Source organism: Gymnogyps californianus, chromosome 16 (assembly GCF_018139145.2).
Source record: "Gymnogyps californianus isolate 813 chromosome 16, ASM1813914v2, whole genome shotgun sequence".
NCBI lineage: Eukaryota > Metazoa > Chordata > Aves > Accipitriformes > Cathartidae > Gymnogyps > Gymnogyps californianus.
The window spans coordinates 9,333,813-9,360,366 of NC_059486.1; the positions used below are offsets into that span (position 1 = coordinate 9,333,813).

The 26,554-nt window shown below is 41.1% G+C and overlaps 1 protein-coding gene across 2 annotated transcripts in view; it reads left to right on the forward strand.

Annotated features, from left to right (window-relative positions):
• Positions 1-26,554, forward strand: part of GALNT9 (polypeptide N-acetylgalactosaminyltransferase 9) — a 157,966-nt gene that overhangs the window by 12,900 nt on the left and 118,512 nt on the right. Inside the window, exons 2-3 of one of the 2 annotated variants that reach the window (XM_050906607.1) lie at positions 19,906-20,086; positions 25,192-25,242. In XM_050906607.1, coding sequence (XP_050762564.1) covers positions 19,920-20,086; positions 25,192-25,242 — 218 coding nt within the window. In that variant the 5' untranslated portion in view covers positions 19,906-19,919. The remainder of the gene's footprint in view (positions 1-19,905; positions 20,087-25,191; positions 25,243-26,554) is intronic. The other variant, XM_050906606.1, reaches the window with a different exon arrangement.

Consider the following 26,554-nt stretch of genomic DNA (forward strand, 5'->3'; position numbering starts at 1 on the left):
CTGGAGCACAAATACTGGTGTCTTAGAGACACGGTGAAGGTTCTGGAAGAATGAGACCAGTGAAATACTTTGTAAAATTCTTCTTATTGAAGTTGCTTATAGTCGATGAAGTAAGCATGGGATTAGTGAAGTGGAGTCAGGGTCTGTGCATGAGTCATGCTAGGACTGCTCTAGCCCTAAGGAGAGGTGGAGTTCCCCATTGCAGCACAATGTACAACAGGTTATTCTGGTAAAGCCCGTAACACAGTTTGACGATTCATGTTAACGTAGATTGTTGATAACTATTCTGGACCAGAATTTCAAGCGATGAAAACTGTCTCTTACCTAGCCTACTTATGGCACTGTAGTAGCAAGATCAGAATCGGGCCCAAAGGACAGGACAGCTAATGCAGGATCAACACCAATTCGATATGACTAGGCGATGCTCTGTGTGATGGTAGGCTGAGATATCCTCTGTACACTGTACTATCAGAAAACAAAACTGGATATTTCTGGATAGAAATTTATTTTAGAAAAAGAAGTCAGCGTATGATCTTTTGGTTTTGTCCCTGAACTGGAAGAAGATGCCTCTAATCTGTTTGATGGGTGATATCGCATGCCTATGGCTTCTCTATGCTAGATACGAGTGTCTCAGCATATGGTTGTGAAACCAGAGGGTGATTATTTTCAGAAGTATTTTGATAGATACTGAACTGACAAATTCCCTGTCAAAAAAAAAAGCCCAAAAAGGTTTTGTTTGTGTCATGGTTTAACCCCAGCTGGCAACTAAGCACCACGCAGCTGCTCGCTCACTCCCCTCACCCAGTGGGATGGGGGAGAGAATGAAAAAAAAAAACCCAACTCGTGGGTTGAGATAAAGACAGTTTAATAGGACAGAAACGAAGAAAAATAATAATGATGTGTCGTGGTTTAACCCCAGCCGGCAGCTAAGCACCACGCAGCCGCTTGCTCACTGCCCCCCCACCCCTGGGATGGGGGAGAGAATCAGGAAAAAAACCTCGTGAGTTGAGATAAAGACAGTTTAATAGGACAGAAAGGAATGAAAAACAATGATAATGATAATAATAATAATATGACAATAGCAATACTAAAAGAATTAAACTATACAAAGTAAGTGGTGCACAATGCAATTGCTCACCACTCGTTGACCGATGCCCAGTTAGTTCCCGAGCCGCGATCCCCCCTCCCAGTTAACTCCCCCCAGTTTATATACTGGGCATGATGTCATATGGTATGGAATAGCTCTTTGGCCAATTTGGGTCAGCTGTCCTGATGGTGTCCCCTCCCAGCTTCTTGTGCCCCTCCAGCCTTCTTGCTGGCTGGGCACGAGAAGCTGAAAAATCCTTGACTTAGTATAAACACTACTTAGCAACAACTAAAAACATCGGTGTGTTATCAACATTCTTTTCCTACTAAATCCAAAACACAGCACTATACCAGCTACTAGGAAGAAAATTAACTCTGTCCTAGCCGAAACCAGGACATGATGATAATACTAAAATGACAATAGTAATACTAAAAGAATTAGAATATACAAAACAAGTGATGCACAATGCAATTGCTCACCACTCGCTGACCGATGCCCAGTTAGTTCCCAAGCAGTGATCCACCCCTCCCGGCCAACTCCGCCCAGTTTATATACTGGGCGTGATGTCATATGGTATGGAATATCCCTCTGGCCAGTTTGGGTCAGCTGTCCTGGCTGTGTCCCCTCCCAGCTTCTTGTGCCCCTCCAGCCTTCTTGCTGGCTGGGCATGAGAAGCTGAAAAATCCTTGACTTGGTATAAGCACTACTCAGCAACAACTGAAAACATCAGTGTGTTATCAACATTATTCTCCTACTAAATCCAAAACACAGCACTGTACCAGCTACTAGGAAGAAAATTAACTCTGTCCTAGCCGAAACCAGGACAGTTTGATATTCTGCTGATGAGGCTGTGTGGATTTGGGATCATACCTTGCTTTATATTCCTTTCAAAGGTAGGGAGGGAAAAGCACCCCTACTATAAACAATCAGAAGGATTAATTTCTTAATAAATGCCAGGGTTGCATGGAATGGTGTGTCCTGCTGTCATGGTGCCTCATCTCTAAGTCTGTGTCTCTCCCTTCCTAAGGGAAGAAGTGCTAATTTAGTGAGTCAGGCGTTTCCATGAGAATTTTCTTTAACATGGTATCTTTACAGGGAAAGTAGTTTTAAATGGGGTCACAGACATACCTCATTATTTCGTTAGGAATCCTGTAATCTGTGACCAAAACGCAAGCTGTTTTGTCACTTAACCTGGTTCTTATCATTGCCGCTAACACCTGACAAGAAGCGTGTGTAAGCTCACAGGAACTGGGGGCTAACGAAGCAGCTTCAGTGCTAGCTTTTGAGCAAATATTTAGAGCTGCTGAAATACAAGACCTGGGCTTAGGAGACCTGGGCTTCATTTCCAGGTGTGCCTTTCCTTTGCTCTTTAGCTGTGGTGCCAGCTCATCTCTGCTCTTTTCATCCCCTCCCCTAATCTGTGTCCTCTATTTAACCGAGGAGGTCTGAGTCCAGACTAGTCTGTGCAGCCTCTTACCTCATTATATTGTTAATCAATTATATAAATTACAGCCAGACATCCAACAGACCTAGACATCCAGTAATTACCACAATTAATCCAAAAAATAAGTGTTTAGTTCCTTGAGCAGCAAAAGCAAGAAAGCTGACTTTCTTGTAGGTTGGTTTCCTAAAGGTGAATTCTTGGTAGTCTCTAATAGCTCCAAGAGGTCTCTTGTATTTGATCTCTCACTGAACCTCTTCTCTCAGTAGGAACATTTTAATGCCACTTTCTTCCCAGATGTCGACTTTTGTGACACTTGCAGAAATGTAATTTTTGGAGACCTCTGACTGTCTGCCAAGCTTTGGCTGAAATTAGACAGAGTCCTCAAAATCTAACGAGCAGAAGTGAGGGGAGGGTATAAGAGAGGGAAGCAGACTGATAGACAAATGCAGACAGCATGATCCCACAAACTATTTTTTCTTAGCAAAGCTGGCTAAAAATCGCATTGGTGACAAATGGGATTTTCACTCATTTAAACACAAACATGAAAATCAAGTTCTTAGCTTTTAAAGGAACCAGACTCAGATCTTCACATTGAATTCCTCTGCTTGCTCTGTTAATTGGCAATATGTTAACGCAAGCCTTTTTTCTCTGCTTTCCTGCTTATTTCAGTTAATAACTATAGCAGCATGAAATTTCCCTGACACTACACCAGTACTGCAGGAGAGCCTCCTTTATTTTCAGCTTCCTGAAATGGCAGACTTGGGTCCCACTAGCTTGTCTCATTGCCTTTCAGTAGTGACTGAATAATTAAATTATGCGAGGAGCAGAGAAACGATCCTGTGCTGCTCTTTGCTAGGCAGCGTGAAGCATGCCCTGCTGCTCATCTCATCAGATACCCTTCATGGCCCAGGGGGCTCAGCATTGGCTTTCTCTGGGACCATTTGGTGCTGGAAAGCTCTTTCTGCTTATGGGAAAAGTGGGTCTGACCTGAAGTTTAAATGCGACCGGATAGCATGTCTGCTTTGTGTCCTTGAGGAGCGATGAGTCCAAGCTGTAAGCTCAGACCTTGGTTTTCTGAAATTCAAATTCTGATTCGTGCCTGTCTCTTCACTGAAGGATCTTGTTCTCCTGTATAAAGGCACCTTCTGTCACTGTCTTCATTTCTCTCTTTACTGTGTAATTTAACATCTCATAATGTAGTCATAAGTACAAACCTGAGACACATCAGGGGACAGGAACAGTCATTCTTTTATGGAATTTCTGCATAAAGGAAAGGAAGGCTTGAAGAAAAATTGAGTCTCTGAAAACTTGAATTTCTTTTTACATTGCCTTGGTGGAAACCAGATAAGCACTATTGCAGTCAGTGGTATTAGGAAGGTAAATTGGAGAAGTCTGATCCACAATTTCAAAAACTCAGCCATTGTCTTTATATATGATCTGAATTCTATATGCGTGTGATAGCTTTAAATATGCTCTGTAGGTGGACCAAAGTAGCATGTTGTTACCAAGTGCACCCCGCCTTTGTCAAACAAAGCCCACTTTGTCTTGCAGTGAGTTTGTCAGGGCCTAAACTAGCCGTAGGTCACAGTCAATTCGTAAAAATACCAACATGCAATGAAGCCAATCTTGTTAATAATGAATCAGGTATTATAGCAGTGCTGGTTTTTAAGTGCCTGTAACAGTGGATCGTAGCTCTCCCGCTCCTGGAAGTCTGAGTCAATTTATCTTTATATCAACAGTAAACCAGAAAGGGCAGAAATCAAAGCAAGCAATGTTTTTATTACCGCTTTTAAATAAAAAATTGTGCAAGTATTTTTTCCCTAACATTACATCTTTATTTTCTCAAATTTATTGACAATTGCTATTTATCCTCATTTCTCCTTTCTTTTGCAAAACTATCTCCTCCTTTGATTTACTTCCTCCAGAGAATATGGTACCTAATTCTTTTTATTTTTCCCTGATAAATCCCTGATTAATTGTACGTTATAAGTTATCCATGCAACACTCTGTCTTTCATTTCAAAATAGGCTTTCTTTTATGAATGTCAAGAGTGAACACTTTCCTCTCTAGAGCCAAAACCAAATCCAGGCTCCACATTTCCTTAAACAATAGCAAGGCACTTCAAAAACAAGTATGATTCTCAGCACTGTGGACTCCTCCTACTCCTACTCCTCCTCTGTGAGCAGGAGAGAATCAGACCTTTAGTTGTGGCACATCGTCTAATAGGTCTGCTATAAATGTGGCTGCCAATTTATCTCACCAATTAGGAGGACTGCACAGTAACTTTCTTCATCCATTGTAGCTTCAAAACCGCCGTAGATTGTTGATTTGTAAGCATTTTGGTTTAGATGCTGGATTCTGGGCTGTATTTTTGCCGTTTCAAATGTGTCCTGTGTTTGGTTTTGAACTGACTTGTCCTGCTGGTAGAAAATTAAATCATATGCGTATTAAGAGGTTGATGGAAGGAGGCACTGCAGCCTGGCATTGAAAAGCAAGGCACAGCTGTAGTGTATGTTGACATGAGATATGAAAATAAAGCGAAGGGAGGAAAGAGGAGGAAAAGCAGAGATGCAAGTTCTATCTCAAACCAAATTTCCAAGCCAAACTCCCTGAGAGGTGTCAAAGATATGCCTGAAAAAGAAGCACACAAACACAGTTCAAGAAAAATACATGTATCTACAGATGTAAAATAGGCAGTCTGTCAGGAAAAATGAGTATGTTTTGAAGGCAACCATCAATATTGCTGTGTAATGATGCAAAAGAAAAGTATGTCACCTTTAAAGAGCCTATAAGGCAATATCACACTGAAAGGAAAATGAAGGAATCAAGGCTCTCTCTGGCTTCTGTCAGAACCGATATCCAAATAACTGATTTTCAAGTGCGGGCCCTTGAAGAGATCTGATGGAAGTATTTGAAATCTCATGTCCTCAATGGCAGCTGATCTCTTCTACCATCTATTCCCAAGGAGAAATGCCTGATGATAAGATTGAGAGGCAGCAGATAGAGAACCAGTACTGCTCTGACAAAACTGGGGACCTTTTCAGATCATTTGGTTCTCTCATGGCCAACAAAGACACTGGACAGTGACTCTTGGAGCATGGAAGGAAGAACAGTGGACATAGCCAGCAGGTCTGTAGGTGTTGCGTTTTCTCTTTATTGTAGTTGCGTTGCCAGAGGTGGACTTGGTGACTAATTTCACAGGGGTGGAAAATGGAGATCCTACTTTCAAGCATGATGTGATTTTGAGTTCCAGCAGCTACTATGTCTGGTTTTAATGCTGTCATCCTCTGCTGTGTAAAATGGGTTGAACAACTGTGAGCTTTTCAGTCATACAAATGGCAAGTGTTGTATGTGACTTTGTTATTGAGAAAGCTGACTGTGTGATTATGTTAGTTTAATTTAATAGCAGGCTGTTTAGGTAAATGAGCAGGGAGGCATATGAATGTCTGCAAATAATGTGGAGCATGATTGCAGAATGATGCTGCAGGAGATGGGCTTGTCTGGCCCTTGTCGAGAGCTCACCAAACACCCTTGAGCAGGGAGAGAAGAGTCTTGCTTAGTCTTGGACACATTCCCTCTGAGACAGAGCAGAGTCCCAAGGGTGCCTGACTGAAATCTGGGCTGAAAGGAAGTAATTTGGCAGGCTTGGCAACGTCAGATGTGATACAGCCTTTGGTTAGTTTAGACTTTAATATCAGCACAATAGAGTCTACAGTAGTACAAGGCTGCATAGGACCTGAAGTTAGATAGATATGCTTTTTTTAGATTCCTTGTATTTAAAGATAATTTCTTCCTTATGGAACCTAACCCTGTGGGATTTACTGCTGTAGTTGAGCTGGTCTGAGAATAGGCCAGTCAGGGATTTCTCATCCAGAATTGCATCAGAAATCAAAGGGGTATTTTTAACGGTTAGAGATGTGCAGTCAGCTCTGTAGGTGCAATAAAATGTCTTTTTTTGACACATCTTTTCAGCTGTGGGCTCTGTCCTGTCAGACCTTGGGTCAGAACTCCCTTCCTGCAATGGTCTGCCACTTCCCTTCCCTACCTCTGATTCACACAAGCAAAATCCTTGTTTTTCAAAAGATCTTTTCCTCATTTATGAAATGAAAGCCATTTAACTTGGCTTGGAGCAGCTTGTTCCTGAATCTAATTAAACAGCCCCAAAGTTTTAGCTCTTGCACCTTGGAGCTTTCCAAGGAGAAGCCCCTTTCCCTTTCTCTGGAATGGCTCTGTTATCGTTGTAATGATCACATTCCCCAGGAGTTCTCACCTCTGTTTCCCTGGAAAAATTAAAGAAAATCTAATATATTGATACAGATGATCCATTTCATGTGGGTCAGTGACACACTGACCGTGACAGTACCAGAGAATTCATTGCTGCAGGAGGCCGTTGAGTCCAATACTAGTGGCTGGGTTTTTAAAGGGCACTGGGTAGTTTTAAGCCCTATTTCTACCTGTCTGAGTTAAGATAATGAGGGTAATCTAATGTTATGCTTCAGGGCTTTAGTTACCTGCCTATGGGGTTCAGAAGGGAACTCTGCTTCCAGGGACTGTGCACAGTTTAATTGGCCAAGTGCTTTATGATTTGTGTTTCGTTTCCTCTGAAGCCTCAGGTATTGGCTATTGCCAGAGGCCAGATACCAAACTGATGACACTCAGATTTTGTCTCCTTTTAATTCCTTGGGCTGCCAGGCAGCTACACCAACATTTCAACTCCTCCCCTCCCAACTCCAGATTTATGCCATCACCAGAGGAGTTTTCTGGCTTTCCTCCAAAGCCCTGAAGAGAAAAATCCATTTTATATGTTTCACCAGCACAAACCACAAGTCATCTGGGATTTTAAAACTTCTAGAAGAATCTTGGCATCTGTTATTTATTTAAAGAAAACAAACTGATCTTTCTCTGTGAATGATCTTTTTGATCATTAAAATGAAAATTAAATAAAAAATCAAAATCACACATGTATAATTTAAAATTATGCATATGGCATAGGCTTTTTTTTTTTTTTTGTTACTCAAAATTTAAGTTTAAAAATATATCACATAGATCTCCCTTGCTTAAGGATCCCTGCTCTTTAGGAAATTGATTTTTGTTTATATCAAGGCTCTGACAAAACTCTGGCATCTCTCTTATTATCTATAGGCTTGGGATCAGTGTCCTACCTCACAAACGAGCTTTTATCTTCATCTCCAATGGTCTGTGTAGCTCCTATTTCTTGGTCCTTCCAGTCGTCAATCTGTTTATCTCCTCCAGAATTATCTGTTGTAATTAGAATACATTTTCTCATCTCAAGGGGAAACCAGCTCCAAATGAGTATTCTATAAAAGCAATTACTTTTGATATTAGATATCTGTACATAAAACCACAGTATTTCTTCCAATTAAAAAGCACTAATGAATTTTGTGTCTAGAGAGGGAGTAGCCTATGCAATGCTACTGTTTCTGCTAAGGCAATGAACAAAAAATTAGGCCTGTAAGAGGGCTGATGAAGCCAGCAGTGGCACATGTGCCACACCTTTGAATAGTAGGTCAGGGAGAGAAGATGGTTATGCAAGGACATATGTTCCTTTTTTTCCCCAGCATGCCTATTGTATACGTTGATGGACTTGATTGTTCTCTGCATTGTGCCAAGATGACTAACACAGTTTTTCCTACTACGCTTGTCTCCTACAGCTGGCCTTCCATTACGCATTTGTCTTTGTATTTCCTCAGATATTCCTCTCCTCTTCCTCAAAGTCTTAAGTCATGCACTAGGAATCTTGCATTTGGCATGGGGTAGCTTTACCAGAGATCTCCATGGACTCCTTCCCTCTACAGACACAGCAGGAGTTGTGCTGAGCCTTCTCAGTGGGAAACCTGTCTTACATATATCAGAACTGCCATCTTTCATCATCTCAAAATAACCGAAATGAGTAGGGAGATTCTATCACAAGCTTTTCTACAAAAGGAATCATTTCAGAAACATCTTGATCATGTTATTTTGGAGAAGCCTATAAATCCTGTCCCTAGGTTACTTTCCCAAAGGAATCCTCTCCTTTTCATCCCCAAGAAGCCATCTGTGTATGGGGGGCACATGGGGATAGAATCTGTTCCGTGGGGTAGAAAAGAAGATCCTCCAGTGGGCTACGAAACAACTTGTTTTCTTGCTGTTATGGCAAGGATGAAATCCACGGGCCACTGTTGCACTGCAACCTCTGCCTCTCCCACTGATCCATGCTGTCTTGTGGTCTTCTTCCCTGATTATGTTTCTGCAACTGTTTCTTGTCTTCAACATCGATAGCGAGCTCTTTGGGGTAGGAACTGTCTTTTGGGGCTTGTGTGGCATCTGCTACAATGGTGTCCTGAATCTAGACTACACGCTATGAAGACACTAAGAAAAAAAGCTGTTCTGGCCAGATCCTGTCCTGGTAGGGCTTACTATAAAGGATTTAAGGATTAATACATCAATATGGTAGGGGCAGAGTGTGTAGGATGGAATAAGGGTCAGCTTCCAGCCCAGATCCTGATAACAGCCCTGGGCATTTTTATGGCATTTTCCATCTAAGGTACTTCGAGCACTTGACAGATATTCATAGCCTGTGCCTCAGAGTGCTCTCTGCAACCAGGAAATGTCCTTATTTTAAAGAAGACGAAGAAACATAGGGCAAAGCACATAAGGGGTTGGATATTAGTCCTCTTTCCAGATAATTTTTCCTAATCTACATAATTTCCAAGGCTCCTGATTCGCGGCTTTCTCTGCCTGACTAGCTTCTGTGGGCAGAGAAGGAACAGCCCTCCTACAGGCAGAGCTGCCAGATCACTTCATCCCTTCACCATCATTCAGCAATCTTCTCACAGATAGATGTCTTACAGGATTGTCAGTCATCTGTGAATGAAGGTTGAGAAACACTATCGCAGGCTTCCACTTGAACAGACAGAAGGGTCTGGAGATGAGGTCAAGGTGCAAAAACACTGCAAATCCTAGTTTCTAGAGCCAAAAAGTTGCACATCAAGTGCTTCAGCTTTACAAGTTACTGTACTCTTTTCCTTTTCAAACCATCGGCCACAGGATACTGTTTGTCTTCTCCCTGGTATACCTTCAGAGATACTTGGGGCTGATACTGGATACTAGGGGACAGAAATCTTTCAAGCAAGGATGCAGCAAACTTGATTACGACTATAAAAATAGGACTGTATTTTGGATTTCAGATAAATGGAAGTGCTGGAGTCATTTAAATTGGATGGGGTTTTGTTTGTTGCTCTCCTCTTTGCAGAGAGTTGGAGGCTGTGTCCCCGTGGAGTGCGATTTGGTGAATGTTTCTGTATGTAAAACTAAATCTCATCCACATACAGCATTCCTTCCAGCTCAGAAAGTAAGCACCTTTGATATGGACAAAATTCAGATCAGTTCTCTGGGCAGCAAATCTTATATATTATGTAGGCTTACTGCAGGGTCGTGGTGGGAGAAAATGATTTGGGATATGGAAAGTTGGGATATGCAGAAATTAAGGGCCAGGCTCTGTTTAACATTTAGATTGAATCACGAGCTAGACGCTACTGACTCCTTATGCTGCATGCTACTGTTCGCAAAGTTGACTGAAATAGTGTCAAATAGTGAAATAGTTTCAAGAAAGATTTTTTTTCTGGATATTGTTGATCCTTGCACTTGCAACGGCAAAATGCTTTTAGTTTTCCATGTTTAATTTTGGTGCACTGAGCTGCTAATGCATTCAGCAAATTTATGCCTATGGGACAAAACATTTTTTTTTATATTCTCCAAGGCAATAATCACAGAGAGCCACTCTCTAGCTATGGTCATTTCTTCATTAACCATAGTTTGTGCAGTATTTATGGGAGTCAAGGAAAGAGGCAGATACCTGGTTTTGGCAAATTTTTGCATGGGATCCCTTGGCAAAAATGAAGCATACAGCATGGGAGAGGGAGGAAAAAGAAAGCACAGGCTGTGAAACTTGCTCAGCATTTTGGCAGATTCAGGGCAGTATCATAGGATGGAGAAGAGAGAAATACCATTCTACATGTGATGCCATATGATACTACCCCACACCGTTAGCTCCTGCTAACATCACAGGGAATCACTGGACAGAAGATGCTTCAGCTTTTGCCAGAGTAGGCCTGTGTTAGAAACTGAGGGAGGCTGCTTTTTAATTTGCAAAGTAATCACAACAGGACAAGAATGCAGGCAGTCGCTGGTTTTGATTTCTGGCTCCACCACCATATCTTGTGCAATCCTGGGGAGTTCCTTAACCTTTCAGCAGATCATTTCTGCCCAGAAGTGGGTAGGATGACTCCTTCCAACCTCAAGGGGCATTGGGAGTCCAGCCTCACTGGTGTTTGGGAGGCACTGCAATATTTCAGTGACAGTTGCAAAAGAGCTCCAAGTACCGTAACTTTCTGTACAGTGGGGGCAGCTTTGTATTCAGTAGCCCAATGAAAGGACATGTGAACCAATACAAGCTAGTGCAAAAACATTATCCTGGAGCACCTCAACGGCTAAAGTATCCAAGGTAGAAGGGTTTTGTTTATTTCTGAAAAAGACATCTCTTTCTGATACTGAATTTCAAGCCCAAAATCTGCTTCTTTTGGAATGTAGTAAATAACTTGGGTGCTTTCTATCCAGAGATTTCAAAGCGTTTTGTAAAAGTAGTTACTGCTGCCATTTTGTAGCCTCTGTATGTCCCTTCTTTGTCAAACCATCTGCCTGGTGGGACTTATCAGCTCAATTTGAAATTGAGACAAAGCTCATGGCACCTTTTCTCTCAGCTGTAGCAGCTGTGCCCCATAGGGACTTGCTTAGCCTCCCCAGGATGTCTCCTCTAGCACCCAGCCGGGGCAACGTACTGAACTGAGCAGCCGACCAGAGCGTCCCTGGGCTGTGCTAGGTGTGTATGAGAGGCAAAGCACTGTCTAGGCGATTGAGCCTTTCTCTGATGTAAGCGTGTTATTTTGGAAAACTCATTCCTCTTAGTTATTTGTAGGGATCACTAAAATGGAGCTATAAACAGCAAGACAACTGGTGAGCTGAGACCTTTTCCTTAGTGTTGAACAGCTTGCTGATATTGCTCTTTCCTCCTCCTCCAACCAGCTGCTTTTCTTGTGCATCTGCTTCGCTCTACCATGTACTGTTAACTCCTGAAGGAGGAAGACCAATTTTTTCCTCCATGCCTACGGATATGCTAGTCAGTGAGGCTGTAACCTTCATCTGAAGTTTCTAGTTGCAACAGAACAAGATTACAAAATTAGCACAATACAGTAATTCAAGATGGAAGCATTAGGGCTGATTAATTAGATGCAACTAATTTAATACCTGCTTCCAAAAGAGTGGTTTTGTACAGAGCTAGCTTAAAAAAATGTTGTAAGATGTCTTGTTTTAGCTATGTTACTGAACCTATTCTAGAGGCTATGAACTTTTTCTTGTCTTTCAAAAGATATAACTGGAAATGCTAAAAGTCAGCTTTGTCAATCTATGTAGAGTTGCTCTTGCCCCTGATTCTTTTTTTTTTTTTTTTCCCCTTGGTTAAACTAGGATCTAAAGATTTTTATTGCATTACAAGGTATGCAGGGATGTTTTCAACTGAGAAATCAGAATTAGAAAAGGAAGGAAACAACCGTTTTGCTGATGAGTTTTATGTTTCCTGTTTAAAAGAGAGAGAAGTGTTTCAGGAGTCACAGGTAAAACTACTGGGTGACTATGCCAATTTTTTTAGAAGGAAATGTTTTATTCCCTCCTTTTAAGATGCTAGGAACTGGAATACTTCTGTGTAGTTATTCAAGACTGCAGATGGTCTAAGTGTAGATAAAGCTCAGAAGTTTGGCTTTGGAGCCCTTCTGAACCTAAGACTGAGACAGGTCAGCAAGGGCATTTCAGAGATTTAGCAGCAGTTCTGTCAGTGCTTACCGAATCTGGTGGCATAGGTGATGGAGCTGGCTTGTGATTGTGCCCAGCATCCCTGGTACGACCTGGGCAGACTTTTGGTGAAAGAGGGATGAGGTGTGGGAGCAGAGCTGCAGCTGCTGAAGGGGAGGTGGCCTTGCCAGAAGTGGCAGGAAGGCCAGAAAAAGGCTAAGAACAGACCTGTGCTATTGTGAACGTGGGTGTATAATTATTTTCTATTGCTTATTTTCATTTTGAATTGTCAAAAGGTTAATTATGTCTGAGAACCTTGGCTGGACTTGATTTACAGCTGCCTGTAATTGTGCTGCAAATAAAAAAAAAAGACAGTAAAATAATCACAGATGTAGTTTGATCTTGCTTTTGCCATAGTTTCTCATATAAATCTCTTCAGTAATTTTCCCATTGTGACAGGGTTTATGGTGAAAAATAGAAGGTCTCTTTTCTTCCTAGAAAATTATGCATCCTGTGGAGTAATTCGTCTGGTTAAGAAACTAAGACTGGTTCATTCTGCTCTCCATTCTCCCAGCAATTTCTGTCTTACACAGAAATCTCTGCAGTAAGAGCAATAAATTTGAAATGAATGACAGACACTAATTATTTGTGACCTCATTGTCATCTGCAGCGTTGAACTGGGTATGACTGATCCCAGCGTATGGGCTGTAGATCTTTTTAGTCTAAAAATTTAAAGAAAAGACAGCTTTAAAAATAGCAGCTCACTGGGCATTGCCACTGTTGTTCTCTCTCTCCCCTCTCTGCCCATCACCGTTTCAGAGCTGGCAGCATGATTTCAATCCTTTGCTCTGACACAAGCCACAGGGTTACACTATGAGCAATGCTGCTGTACCCTGTCCACAATGGCTTCACAAGCCATGGAAAAATGGGTGAAATGGGTGCTAGTTAGAGCTATAGGTAAGTAACGCAAAGATAAGAGGAGGATCTGGAAGTCTGCAACAAGCTTTAAAAGAAGAAGAAAACAGAAAAGTGCTCTCATCTGATCTGCCTTGTTTAAAACCCAAGTATATGCTGAAGTTGAACCAGAAGCACTTCTCCATCTGTCTTTTTGAGATTTTATACTGCTCCCCATCACTGTAGGCCCTAAACACCCAGCATATAAAATCAATAGCAATTGTCTCTCTGCCGAGCAGCAGTATTTCCAGAAATGTATCCCTTTCCCTGTTGTTCCAGTAGGCGAGACCCGTGGGAATGAATTTTCCTATGAGCTGTCCCTGAAGGCTGTCTGGGTTTTTGCTGAGCAGAAAACGCCCAAGCCCTAGGGCACAAATAAGTTGTTCTTTGTGGACTGTCTGTCTTTGGTAGCCCACCTACGCATCCTGTGGGAGCACTGCTGTAGAGTATTCTGCTCCTCCATGTCCTCCCAGGTGTTGTTCCCATGTTTGGCATGCTGGAAGACCTCTGATGAGATGATTCTGCTCAATGGTCCCATACTGTTGGGCACCCCTCAGATGAGGGCCTGGAGGATTTGCTGGAAGGTGTGTCTTGTCCACCAGTAGCTTCTGCTTCAGCCAAATCTGGGGGGACGCTGTCTCCCATTGCCTGTCTCCCGATCCCATCTCTTAAGACCATCCTTTTTTTGAGAAGATGCTGCTGAACTGGCACCCCTTTTCTGATTTTTCACAAAAGGCTGACCAATTGTTGTGGTTTAACCCCAGCCGGCAGCTAAGCACCACACAGCCACTCGCTCACTTCCCTCTGGTGGGATGGAGGAGAGAATCAGAAGAGTAAAAGCGAGAAAATTCATGGGTTGAGATAAAGACAGTTTAATAGGTAAAGCAAAAGCCCCGCGCACAAGCAAAGCAAACCAAGGAATTCATTCACTACTTCCCATCGGCAGGCAGGTGTGCAGCCATCTCCAGGAAAGCAGGGCTCCATCACACGTAACGGTTACTTGGGAAGACAAAACGCCATCACTCCGAACGTCACCCCCTTCCTTCTTCTTCCCCCAGCTTTATATGCTGAGCATGACGTCATATGGTATGGAATATCCCTTTGGTCAGTTGGGGTCAGCTGTCCCAGCTGTGTCCCCTCCCAACTTCTTGTGCACCCCCAGCCTGCTCGCTGGTGGGGTGGGGTGAGGAGCAGCAAAGGCCTCGACTCTGTGTAAGCACTGCTCAGCAATAACGAAAACATCCCTGTGTTACCAATGCTGTTTCCAGCACAAATCCAAAACACAGCCCATACTAGCTCCTGTGAAGAAAATGAACTCTACCCCAGCCAAAACCAGCAACACCAATGCAGATATCTATGGATTTGGGAGTTAGCAAGTTATGATCTTGCCTTAGGTAGTCATGGGGCAAAGCCCTCTGTTGAGGAGACATTCGCTGAAGCAACAGGTAATCCTTTGAGATGAAAAATGCTATGCAAATGTTATCCTATGTGAGACATAGTTATATTGTGTCTAGCTAACCAACCATGTGTTGAAGAACATTGCCTCTAATTGCTGCGTTTAACACACACACACACACACACATATATAAAATACTATATTCATTGTTCCTAACAACTTCTAGAGCCACTTTAGTGCTTTTCTTGAAGAATGAAGCAATGTGATATCATTTATTTAATTGCTGCTATATATTGGTCAATGTTACCGCATTGCTATAATAACTGTCAGTCAGACTAGGCTACAGTTTGGGTAATGAATGGGGAAAAAAACCTCACAGCAATATGTTCTGAGAGTAAGTCAGACATATGATGACTCTTTCCTAGAACAAGATTAGATTAGCAGCATGAAGAGCTAGAATATCAGATTTAGGAAAAAGGTATATGAAATAATTGTCATTATGCATGGTTTGGAAGGCTATCTAACTAATTCTCTCACAAGAAAAATAGCAAAGTGTTTGATGCTTCCTGTGGGTTGAAAGTTTCATTCCCCTGTTACTTGTGCCATAAAGATGCAAGTGTTTTGTTCTGTAAACTGCAAGAGCATATAGTATAAAGAATAAAGTTTTCAACTACTTGAATTAAATTGTTGCTTAAAGTCAAATGAGCACACTACATCTTGGAGACCCTTTCATCAAAGCAGGTCAGTTAATTTTAATGAAGTCGTCTTCAGTTTGCTTTGATGTAACATCAGAACCCAGCCCAGATGATTCCAAATAATCAGCAAATGAATTTCCACGTTGCAGTCTTTCAAGGACATAGGCTTTATGAAGTGTCTAGTTTTCTGGATTCTTTAACTTCTAAAGTGCCTAATTTGACTCCCTTTTAATAAGGCCTGCTTGTGGTGGTTTTTTTTTTTGAGGGGACTGCTGACTTTTCTCTGAAACTGAGCACCCCTTTAAGATGCCATATATTGGGCAAGTAAAGCAGAGGCATGCGGCATCACTGCTTGCTATTAGTGTCTTTTAAGTCTAAGACTGCATCATGCAGGAAGATTAGGCTGCTGTGTTTTTCCTTTTGGGTGGGGAGAGATTTAGAGTCTCAGACATGTAATTTCTGTAATTACTTGAGCACGGAGTAGTTGTCAGGCCAGGGATGGCAACACTAGGCCCTTCTGTTCTAATTTTTCCAAAGGAAGTAATATTAAATACTAAAGCTAGTCAAAGTGCCAAATAGCCTCTCATCCTAAATTGGAACAAAAGGGACAAATGTTACAATTTCCTTCAAAATGAAGTTCCCTAAAATATTTTCAGAAATATTTAATGTGTACTGAAGTCCTTCACTTAGTAAGCTAAAAGAATTTCTGTTGTTTGAAATCACTAACTGCAACACAACTCTTGAAGAGTTTTAGTCATGTTTCAACAGAAACTATGACTGTTTCGTTCTCCACTTTTCTTACAGAAAATTGTTTCATTAGAAAATTCAAATAGTCCTTCTTAAATACCCCAAATATCACAATATCACATTTTTTGCTTACAGCTTTCTCCTTTGCATGACCCAATTGGAGACATGATTATAACAATTCCTAATTGTGAGCCTCCTGTGTGCTAGTTTCTCCCTGTCCCTGCAGAAGCAGAAGTGTAATACCAGCTGCAGGTTGATCACTTGATGCTAACCCAGTTGCTTTATGATGATTGCTGCAAGCAAGAATGGAAGGTTCTCAGACATTTTTGAACCAGTTTTAGTGGCAGAAAGATTCATAAGGTACATTTCTACAAAGAAATGTGAGCAATAGAGTGGTTTGTGATGTATGAATTAAATCTGTTCAATTTTTAGGGGCAAGAATACTGTTTTTCAAGAGATCACATTGGGCTAATGTTAGTCATTCAGAGTAGGAACTCTTGATGTGTTTGTACATTAATAGCAAACTGTAGGCATCATAATATTTGTAATAATTAAGATAGAACCAGTCAGGACTGCACTAGAGAATGACAACCAGTGTCATAAGTGCTATCCAGACTCAGTACGCTCAGTTGTGTCTCTTAGCAAGCAGCAATTCAACACAGTGCTATGATTTCAATTTGTCTCTGAGTGAATTGCTACCAGTATAAGTCAGCAGGAAATTTTGACTCATGAGTTAGCTCCTCTTGGCCAGAAGTTTGGACAGCAGAGACATGACTCTATTTTTCCATTTACCTGAAAATGCAGCTGGGCAGACATTCATGTGGCCAGCTTAAGATCACAAGAAAGACTCTTACTCCCTCTACTTCTGCACAGAGGAGAAGCACGGCTCAGACAAGCATGCAAAAACTTTCTAAATGCTTCTGCACATACCTGAAGACAGTTTCATGAATTCAAGAATAATGTGAGACATGAATGAAAACTATATAGGCATTTGAAACAATTATAATAATCTTTGGAAACCTTTAGCTTACTTTTTTGCAGTTGTTGCATTAGGTCCAAATTCTCTAGGGTTTAGTGGCTTGTGCTGGTAACTCCTTCTGATTTTTTTTATTTTTTTTTTTTAGCAGAAAGGTGATGAGCAGGAATACACGTTCTGCCATCCTGCTGGGGCTCAACTCAGTCCAGCTGAACTGATTTCTTTCATTCTCCTTGTACAGTTTGAGACAGGACATGAGCACTTTCCTACTTGTCTTCTGGGTTAGTTCCATACCTTACTGAAGGAAAACATGTTTGGGAGAGGAAGACAACATAGCTGGCCTGGGAGGAAAAGTAGTCATTAAACAGTGGGAGGGCTCTGTTTTGTGTTACCAAATGTTGGAGGATAAGTCATCAAAGGTGGTCCGAGATCCTAGTTTGGCAGTGTGACTGACTGAAGAAGAGAGCTGTCTACCGATACCACATTCCCTTGCCTTGGGCATACCTTTCATTCTTCCTAGCATTTTGTTTCGCTTACAGATTTGAAGTTCATTATTGATTAAGCATCAGTATCAATCTCAGTAGCTCAGTGCTTTGGTCTTTTCTCTCTGTGTCCCAGTAATACAATACCCTAGAAAAAGATGCTGTTTTGAAGCTTCATCCTTCTACCTTCCCCTCATGGGTGCGTGGCCTGTGGGGTTTCTGCTCATGCCTCTGTTCGATCTCCCTTGCTAGTGAGACCTGGAGTTCACCTCCCACACACACCTATAATGAGATCATGGCTGCATGAGCCTCTTGTTTTCCCTTCTTTTCAACAACTCACTAGGCTTCAATGCTTGGAGCTGTTTGAATTTTTCAAAAGCTTGGCTATGCCAAGAATGTTTTTCTGTAGGGCGTCCTTTTTTTCTTCTTTTGCCCTCCCCCCTCCTGCTAAGACTCATGATTTGCTCTGAGACAGTTGAGCATTTCAGTGCATGATGATGAGGAACATGAAGAAGACTTCAAAGACACAAACACAAGCAAGGTCTGTCCTGACTTGGGATCATTGATTGCAGTATGAGATATGTATTTTTGTAGGCAATATCTGAAGTTCAGTACCAAAATTCCCGAGTCCTGCAGGTACTCAGTCCTTTTATGTTCAGACAGACTATTTGTAGTGTTGCACTTAACCTTAGCACAGGATTTTCTTACAAGCACTATAGTAGAAAATGCTAATTTTACTCTTTCAGACCACTAATGAACCACTGTCTCTCTGTTCTGTCCTGTAATTAAGCAGAGATGATGATGGAGCTATAACAAGTGAGGACAGTGTTAGCGATGAGGTGCAAGAGACATTCCTTCGTGAGGGACTAAACTGTCCCAGACCTGACTGTGACTCGGAGAAGCCAGTCCCAGTTTTGTAGTGCCTTACTTGTTTGTTACTAGCAAATGTTGACAGTTTCTTTCTGTCTTTCTCTTTAATTGTTTAGTTGAAATAATGACATTTTCCTCTTGGAAAATTCTTAATTTGAAAAATGTTGAGCAGGTCAAACTCTAATTGTTTTGTTCTGCGTTGTAAGTGATGGGGAGGATATTTGCACATTTCTGTATGGTATCTCCAAGACTATTATAAATAACTTTCTCACTTTTAATGACTTATTGATAGTGAGCCTTTTGGAAATGAAAGCTTTGACATTAAACACAGGATATCTGAGGAGCTTATTTATGAGAATTCATCACCAAGTTAAATGCCTGTTGCCATGGAAGAGGTTCTTGGCGATGTGATCGTATGGGCATTTTTTATGTTGGTTTAGTTTTGTCTTACATGTATTTTTGAGTTGACCAGTAATATACCAGTGAATGAAACCTATAACTGGATTGTTGACTGGCTAATATCTCAGCACTAACCAAGTGGGGCTAATTGTTTTAGTTCAAGTGTGTCCAAACTTTCTGATCCTATAAGCTGTATAGAGCTGAGTATCTTACATAATATACCTATTTCATTCGTCAGAGGTCTGAAGGACAGAGGAAATCTGGAGTAATTCCCAGGTGAGAGATGGTGTCAGCTTCCTAGTAGTTTTAGCACATCTTTGTGGGAACAGGCTGGGCAAGGTGTGCAGTTGAGTCTAAATGACCCATCTATTGACTCACACAGTGAAATCAGATTTACCCTGTATTTCCTACCCAGCAGCAGCTGGTGACCAGTTGCATAGCTGTATTCCCAGCATGGGAACCAAACCTGAACCATTCAAGAGCCACAGGTAGTCTTAGAGCCACAGAGCAGATGCCTCAGTTCCAACACTTATTGCAGAACTGACATTAATATGGAGTTAAACTGGCAGATCTACATGTGGTAGAAATTCAACATATCTCCCTTAAAATGAATGGAGCTATAATGGGCTGTACTGGGAAAGGGCCTGGCCTCCAGTTCTTATGAGGAAAATTTATCTTAATTATCTTAAGTATAATTAGGCATTTTGGAATGTTTGGAAACAAGATTCCTGTTTCCAGGGATTTATACAGGAAAAAGGAGAAATTGTGAAAGCTGCTGATTGATTCTTTATAGTTTGCTCATTAATAATTATGCACTGATACTACAAGATGTGTCGATATGGACTCTGGTTTGAAAAGCTGAGGATAATTTCCACAGAGCCATGAGGGTTTCAGAGCTGAGTTTCATGGGAGTTCAGATCTTGTTTATCTAAAAACATTCTGTGGTCCCAGAAGAGGTTATATCAATTTCCTTTATATTAATAACTCGATTTTTTTTGTCTTTTTCATTTAGGTCTGGCAAAGCCCATGGGATTAGTTGAAGGTCCAGGAGGCTTGGGCCAGGGGGGAATGGCTGCTACGCTCAGAGATGATAGCCATGAATCAGAGACTAAGTATGAAGAATACGGTTACAATGCCCAACTCAGTGACAGGATATCACTGGACAGGTCCATCCCTGACTACAGACCAAAAAAGTAAGTTGAATTCCACATTATTATTAAGAGTAAGTGATTGATTGCTGTTCTGTTGACCCATGGTGGCATTCTTGTCTTCACATCCCTTCCTGGTTAGAGTATGACAGCAGTTAGTCATACATATACCCCTGAGTTTAGTGAAAATTAAAAAGACCAACTGCCATCTCAAGCATGAAGTGCCATGTTAAACGCATAGCTAATTCTGTGAGTAATGTATTAATATGCACATTCAAGGCCTCGGATCAAAAACTGCATCAGGATATTGGTGCTTATTGGGTTTGGTTCCCTTAGAAAAAGCCAGGTAGTGCCAGCTGAGCCCACCATCAGAGGTGGGAGCCTTAGTCTGTGCTTCTTGTGGTCATGTGCAATGGAAGGTGGGGCAGTGACAACAAACACTTCGTAGACACTGGTCACTTAAAAAAATCAACCCATCAAATCAACTGCCTTTTCTTTAATTGCGTTTGATGTTCTTAGAATTGTTTAGTCGGGGTTTACAATGTGCTGAAATTGTCCTTTAATTGCAATAAGATTTTTTTTTGTCTTTGGAATGTGTGTTTATTTTTATTCTAGTGTTATAGTCTTCATATGCCTGTGCTATGTTTGACATTGCAATTATATGTTTAATATTTGTACTGACTTATTATATTTTTTATTAAATGTCTTTCAAATCTTTCATATTTATGGAGTTATGTATCTTCCAGATGAGACATCCGCACTGTCATCCTACGAATGACAATCAGTAATGTCTTAATGCAGAGGAGATCAGCAGCAATGCCTAGTTACTCTCAGGAGACAGAATTGAAAAGAATACTTAATTAATTTCTAATAATAATCTTCTGTTTTAAAAGACCCACTGGGGCTCCTAGGCAGAACTGAAAGTTAAATAAAAAAGTATCTTATTAAGTGGCGAGAAAAGTTTAGCCAAGCAAAACAGCTGTGCTCTGTGAGTAGATTGCAATTGAATTAGGATTTTAGGCAGTTCAAGCTGCCAAAAACAAAATCCAGCAAAACAAAACTTCAGCTTAACTACAAATTTCGTTAGCTGTGTTACATATTAATCTAATCTCAGAACTATTGACTCAGCATTTGTTTTCTCAGACACTTGCTATACAAAAGAAAACCTAGATAAAAGAAGTGGCAAAGACAAAAAGATCTACTACTTCGATATCACATTTGATGCAAGTATACTGACTTGTCCAATGGTCTCATCTCTCCATCTCTCTTGGTGTATCATAAAAATCCATCATGGAATTTTTCTGGGGAAAAAGTAGTCTGTAGTTATGCAAAAATTTGAGTTGTGCATCAGATCTGGTCCAAAGACCCTTAAAATCAGTGTGAAGTTTTTCAAATGAAAGTCAATGAGGTTTGACCTGGCCTGTTATTAGGTGCTGCAGTCAGGTGGATAATAAATGAGAATGCTCTACTAGGAAATACAAAAGCAAAGGTTGCAGAGCTTGAATCTAGCTCAGCAGCTGTCAGAAGCATGAGAGCATTTGCAGTGCAGTGATGTTTCACTTCAGATTATACTCTTCCACAGTTTTACTTGGAAGCTTTGATCAGTCATTCAGATAAGCTTTCTGACGTGCTCATTTTGGGAATCTCATAAGGCTGTGCTGCATGATGAACTGAGTTACTGGGAGAACTGCCTTCCTTGTGGTGTTTTGACACTTTTGAGGTGGTTCTAGTTAGGTCTAGATGCTGGAATTGAAACACTTGTCTCCAGATACTTACAAGTCACCGGAAAACCCTTCAGATTGAATTTGCTACGAAAAATGAGTGAAAGTTTGGAGAAGGTAGAAGCTCTTATTTTATATGAAGAGTTTTATCCACTGGTATCAAAGGAGCTTTGGCTGCCATTTGGTTGCCATTTTCTATTAGAAATTTCTGCTGTCTTCATAAGCAGCATTTTTTGTCTCTGACCCCTTCAAATGCACAGCTACTTATATACAGTCTCTGTTGGGAGCTCTCACTCTAATGCTGAGAGGCAGTTTTCACTCCCTACCCTATCAACCTCTTCTTATCCACTATGTAGTACCACATCTGCTTACCTAACAGGTGATAGTTGTGCATCATAGCCATAAGGCAAAGCTAAGCGTGACTTTCTGTTTGGTTTAGACACTCTGCTCTAATTATATATTGGAGAGAACTAAACCTCCAGATCTTTGAGACAGGCTTTGGGAAAACCACTTGTTTTGTCCAGCTTTGTACGCTGATTTGCCCAATGGTCTCATCTCTCTGCCTCTTGATAATAGCTCTCATCACTGAGCCCTTCTCAGTCTGCTTGTGATTTATATTCATGTCATTCCCAGAACTTTTCATTTTTAAAAAGGGAGGACTTCTCATTTTTAAATTGAGAAGCAAGGTAGAATTAATGTGGAAGGCCATGTACAAAGTCCACAGCCAGCCTATGAAGAAAAACACTTACCTGGATTTGCATTCCCAAAGTATTAAACCATGCTTTCTCCCCATTCTGGCTTCCATTTAAAATGTTCAGATCTACGTATTTGCACACACCAGTAGGTATTAAAGATATGAACCAGGAGAATTTATACTCCAGGCTGCATTGCATAGACACAGTTTATGAAAGTAAACATGATTTCGCTATGCAAATGTGGGAATTGTAATATTCCAGGGTTAGTCTTCTTTTAAAAGAAATTTGATCAGAAATATTATCTTTTAGTTCATTTCACCTTTGAACTCCCCCCTTATTGTTGTCCAGTACCTTATTCTGGTAGAATAAGCCTTTTGTTCCATCTACGAGCATAGCTTCAGTAAACATTCAGCAGTTTAATTGCTTTTCAGGAGGTATTTTCATCCCCACACAGCAAATTAAAAAAATATGTTACACTAAAGAGGTGTACAGTCAGACAGCGTGACCATGAAGGCTCCTAAATTGGAGTCACCTCCATGTCCTTGCACTGCAGTAAAGTCTGCAAGCCTGGGTGGGCAGTCCTGCTCTCGAGATGCTTTTCCCATACACTCGCATTGTGTTCTGCTTTCCGACCTGCTGCTGCCAGTGCAGATACTCCTTTTAACTCAGAAGCCTTTTTTTTAAGATAGGAATCACTAAGTCAGTACAGGAGACAACAGCAGATTTTGTGCGTGTTGTGTTTGTGTGCCAAATCGAAGCAATGACAGTAAATAGCTTGCTTGCGATTGCAATTCACACGATAATTACAAAATTATAGTTTGATCCTAAAGTGGTGTAATAAATATGTCTCAGCTTTTTCTTCTCTGATATTGCACCTCCCACAGCTTGAATGCTTGCCCTGTCTCTGTGTAGAAAAAAGACAACCCTGGGGAAACAGTTCAAAAACATACTGTGAATTGATATTTCAAGCTATGTTTAGTTTCAAGAGACATGTAATATAGAGAAGTTGCAGTTTTGTCTTATGAAACAATACAAAGCCTCCCCAACAGTTTGTAGGTTTATTCAGTGTGACCTTGAACACTATTTTCATTTCTTGTTGGATTTCACCTAAATCAAACGGGCTGATCTTAAAGTTGTGCTGATGATCTTTCCATAAAGTATTATATGTCTTAATGGTGACTTTTGCCTTGAAGCAGCTGAGTACAGTGTAGCTGAGTGCTCTGAGAAGATGCAAGGACAGAGTAGCACAAATGAAATGTGTTTGAGTTCAACGTCAAGCAGAATACTCAGGACTTATTATGGTTGATTGATGAGTATTTCAAAATGTTCAGCTAATCATCCTAGTATTGGACTGACCTGAGATTTTGCTTCATGTACTCAGTGGAACATGGTCGATATCCTGTTGTCTGTTAAAAAACATGAAAATAACTCTAAATTAGTGATCTGGTTAGTACTGAGTGTTACTAACTATCTAAATTCTAGAGTAAATTTTTTAGTATGTATGAAATCTACATTAATGCCAAAAGAATTTTGCAGGATTATTTTTGTTACAAGGGAATTCATAATGCTTGTTATGGAATTATTTGCATCCCCTGTCATGCTGGTACATATCAAGCTTGAAAAACGTTTCCCAAGTTAAGAGCAAGCCACAAGAAGGGGCAAGGAAAGTAGCACAGGTCTCTGCATGTCCCTGCTGCAGCCCCATCTTTGCTCCCCGGTGTGCTGAAGTTTTTCAAGGGCTATACCACTGTGGAAAATACATTGCAGAGCGCTCAGGATGCTTAATGTCCTGATCTCTCTTCCCAGCAGTAAATTATTAGCAGGACTTTCTAGCCCTCGCTAACATACCCTATTTCCTCTGTGCAATGGAAGAAAGAGAAGCTTCTCTTGTAAGGAACAGGTTATTTTTCCCTTGGAAGCACATGGCTAAGCTAGAGCTTGCTCTGTGGTTCTCTGGGAAAAGTGTTATTTAATGGTGAAATATTATTGGATTAATTTCCATTTATGTTCTTCCATATTCAAAATGAGTGTTGTGATCACATAAACCTGAGTACTCAGTGGAGATAAATTTGATGTTGGCCAATGACCCTTACGTATATGTGCGGGAAAGCATAAGCGCATGTATTTCTATCAGTTATCTCTAACAATATGTGTAGATGTAGAATAGTCCTGAATCCTACCCATGGGAACGCCGTGAAATCTGCTGGGCTGTGTGCATGCCTTTCTTACCATAATGTCAAAGGGCCAATGTTTGACTGAATAGTCAAAAGTAGGTCTGGAGCAACACAGCTGAGATTTTGATAGAGATCCCGCACTTGCAAACAGAAGTGCCCGGAGTCAGCCACCTAAACCCCTGCGTAGTCATTTGTCTTCAAGTGGCTTCATTTGTTAGGGGTACTGAGAGTAGAGAAAGAGAACAGGTTTAGCCGGGACATGCTGTATTGCTACAGTAGGCTTCAGGAACGGCAACAGCCATCCATCTGCCCTTTTGGGGGAATAACAGCCTTCACTGCTGCCAGCTGTAGCACAAAATATAAGTCTGTCCTCCGGTAACAAAGGATCAGACTCAATCCTTCCCAATCATGCATGAAGACAGAGGTGCTACAGCCCCATATGACAGTAGATTTTTACTTTATCAGAGATGAAGAATGCAGAAAAATTCAAAACCTTAGGGAATTTCATTCAAAGGCAGGGGGAAAGGCCCCCATACTTACAAAAGCTGTTTGTTTTACAGTGTGGCGTCCTGGAAAATTGGGAAGTATCAACTAACCAGATGCTTTCAAACGTAAGCATCGTCTCTCAGGATAACGTCAATTCCCCTGTTCTTTCTGGTGCACAGGCTGGATTGCAAGGGGTTGAATTAAACAGGTTGAACACCTGTAAATCTGGCATTTTCTAACTTTCTATCACTTGACTTTGCAACTTAAATAACTTCTGGGGTTTCTTTACATGCAGGACATGTCCACACATACGCACACATGCACTTGTCAAAACCACTTGCTGTGATGCATTATGCATACTTTTGAGAAAAGTTAATATGATCCCAGAACTTCCATAACGGCTAAATTGGCTTTTACAAGAAATTGTTGCTGCTTGGTGAGGATCTTTAATTTAACTGATCTTTTTTGTACAATTTGATGCCGAGTGCATTGTGGCAGTTCAGTGATAGCAATAATACTAATATATGGATTCAGTCTGCTGGTTCTATCAGCCAAAGAAGATATTTCTTTGTGTTATGGTCATGGATGTTTGTATTGAGAAAATTCAGCTGTAAAGAACAAACTTATTAATGCTGAGGCAACTCAAGTCTTTAGCCATAAAAAGCAGAGGAATCTAGGTCTCGAGGAAATTACTTTCATTTATTCAGTTCTTTTATAGAGGCGAGCATTTTCGCTGCTTGCTGTAGACATTTCACAATAGCAAAGGAATTGCATCTCTAGGGCTCTGAAGTGTAATTAATGGTTCACTCCACTCTATACCTAAGGAAAAGCTTTTTTAATTACCTATCAAAAAGGATTCTGGAATTGATCAAATAGTGCTATCAAGGGGGCAGACTTGGTAAATAGACCTCTGATTTGTTCATTCAAGGCTTTAATAACAGTAGCGAGTATTAGGCCAGTAGCTAGAAAACAGCCTTTCTGTAAGAGATTGTCCTTCAGTGGCCGGTGAGCTCAAGCCTTTTGAGAACGCAGGTTGCTCACTTTTAATTTTGACCCTTTCTTTTGGTGGTAGAGCTCTGTGAACTCCCTGTGATATTTGAGCCATCAGTCAGCAGCTCTCTCGAGCCAAATTATATATGTGTTTGCAAGTTCTCTGTCATGAGAGGAGGATCAGTGGTCTGGTACAACGGCCCCTGCCTGAGGCTGTCGGGGCGGGCAGCTCCTCTGCCAGTCTGTGTTGGCTGTCCCTGCAGGAGCAGGGCAGGAAGGCAGATGGCTTTCAAAGAGCATCAGCTTTTGGATCAGTGGATTGGAGAGGCTAGACCTGGTGTTATTTGATTTTCTCCACCTCTGCAGCTTGCTCTGCCTCCTGACCCGCTTTTCAAATCCTCTGGGGACACTAGGTATTCTTTGCACTGCTTAGAAAAATGACACAAG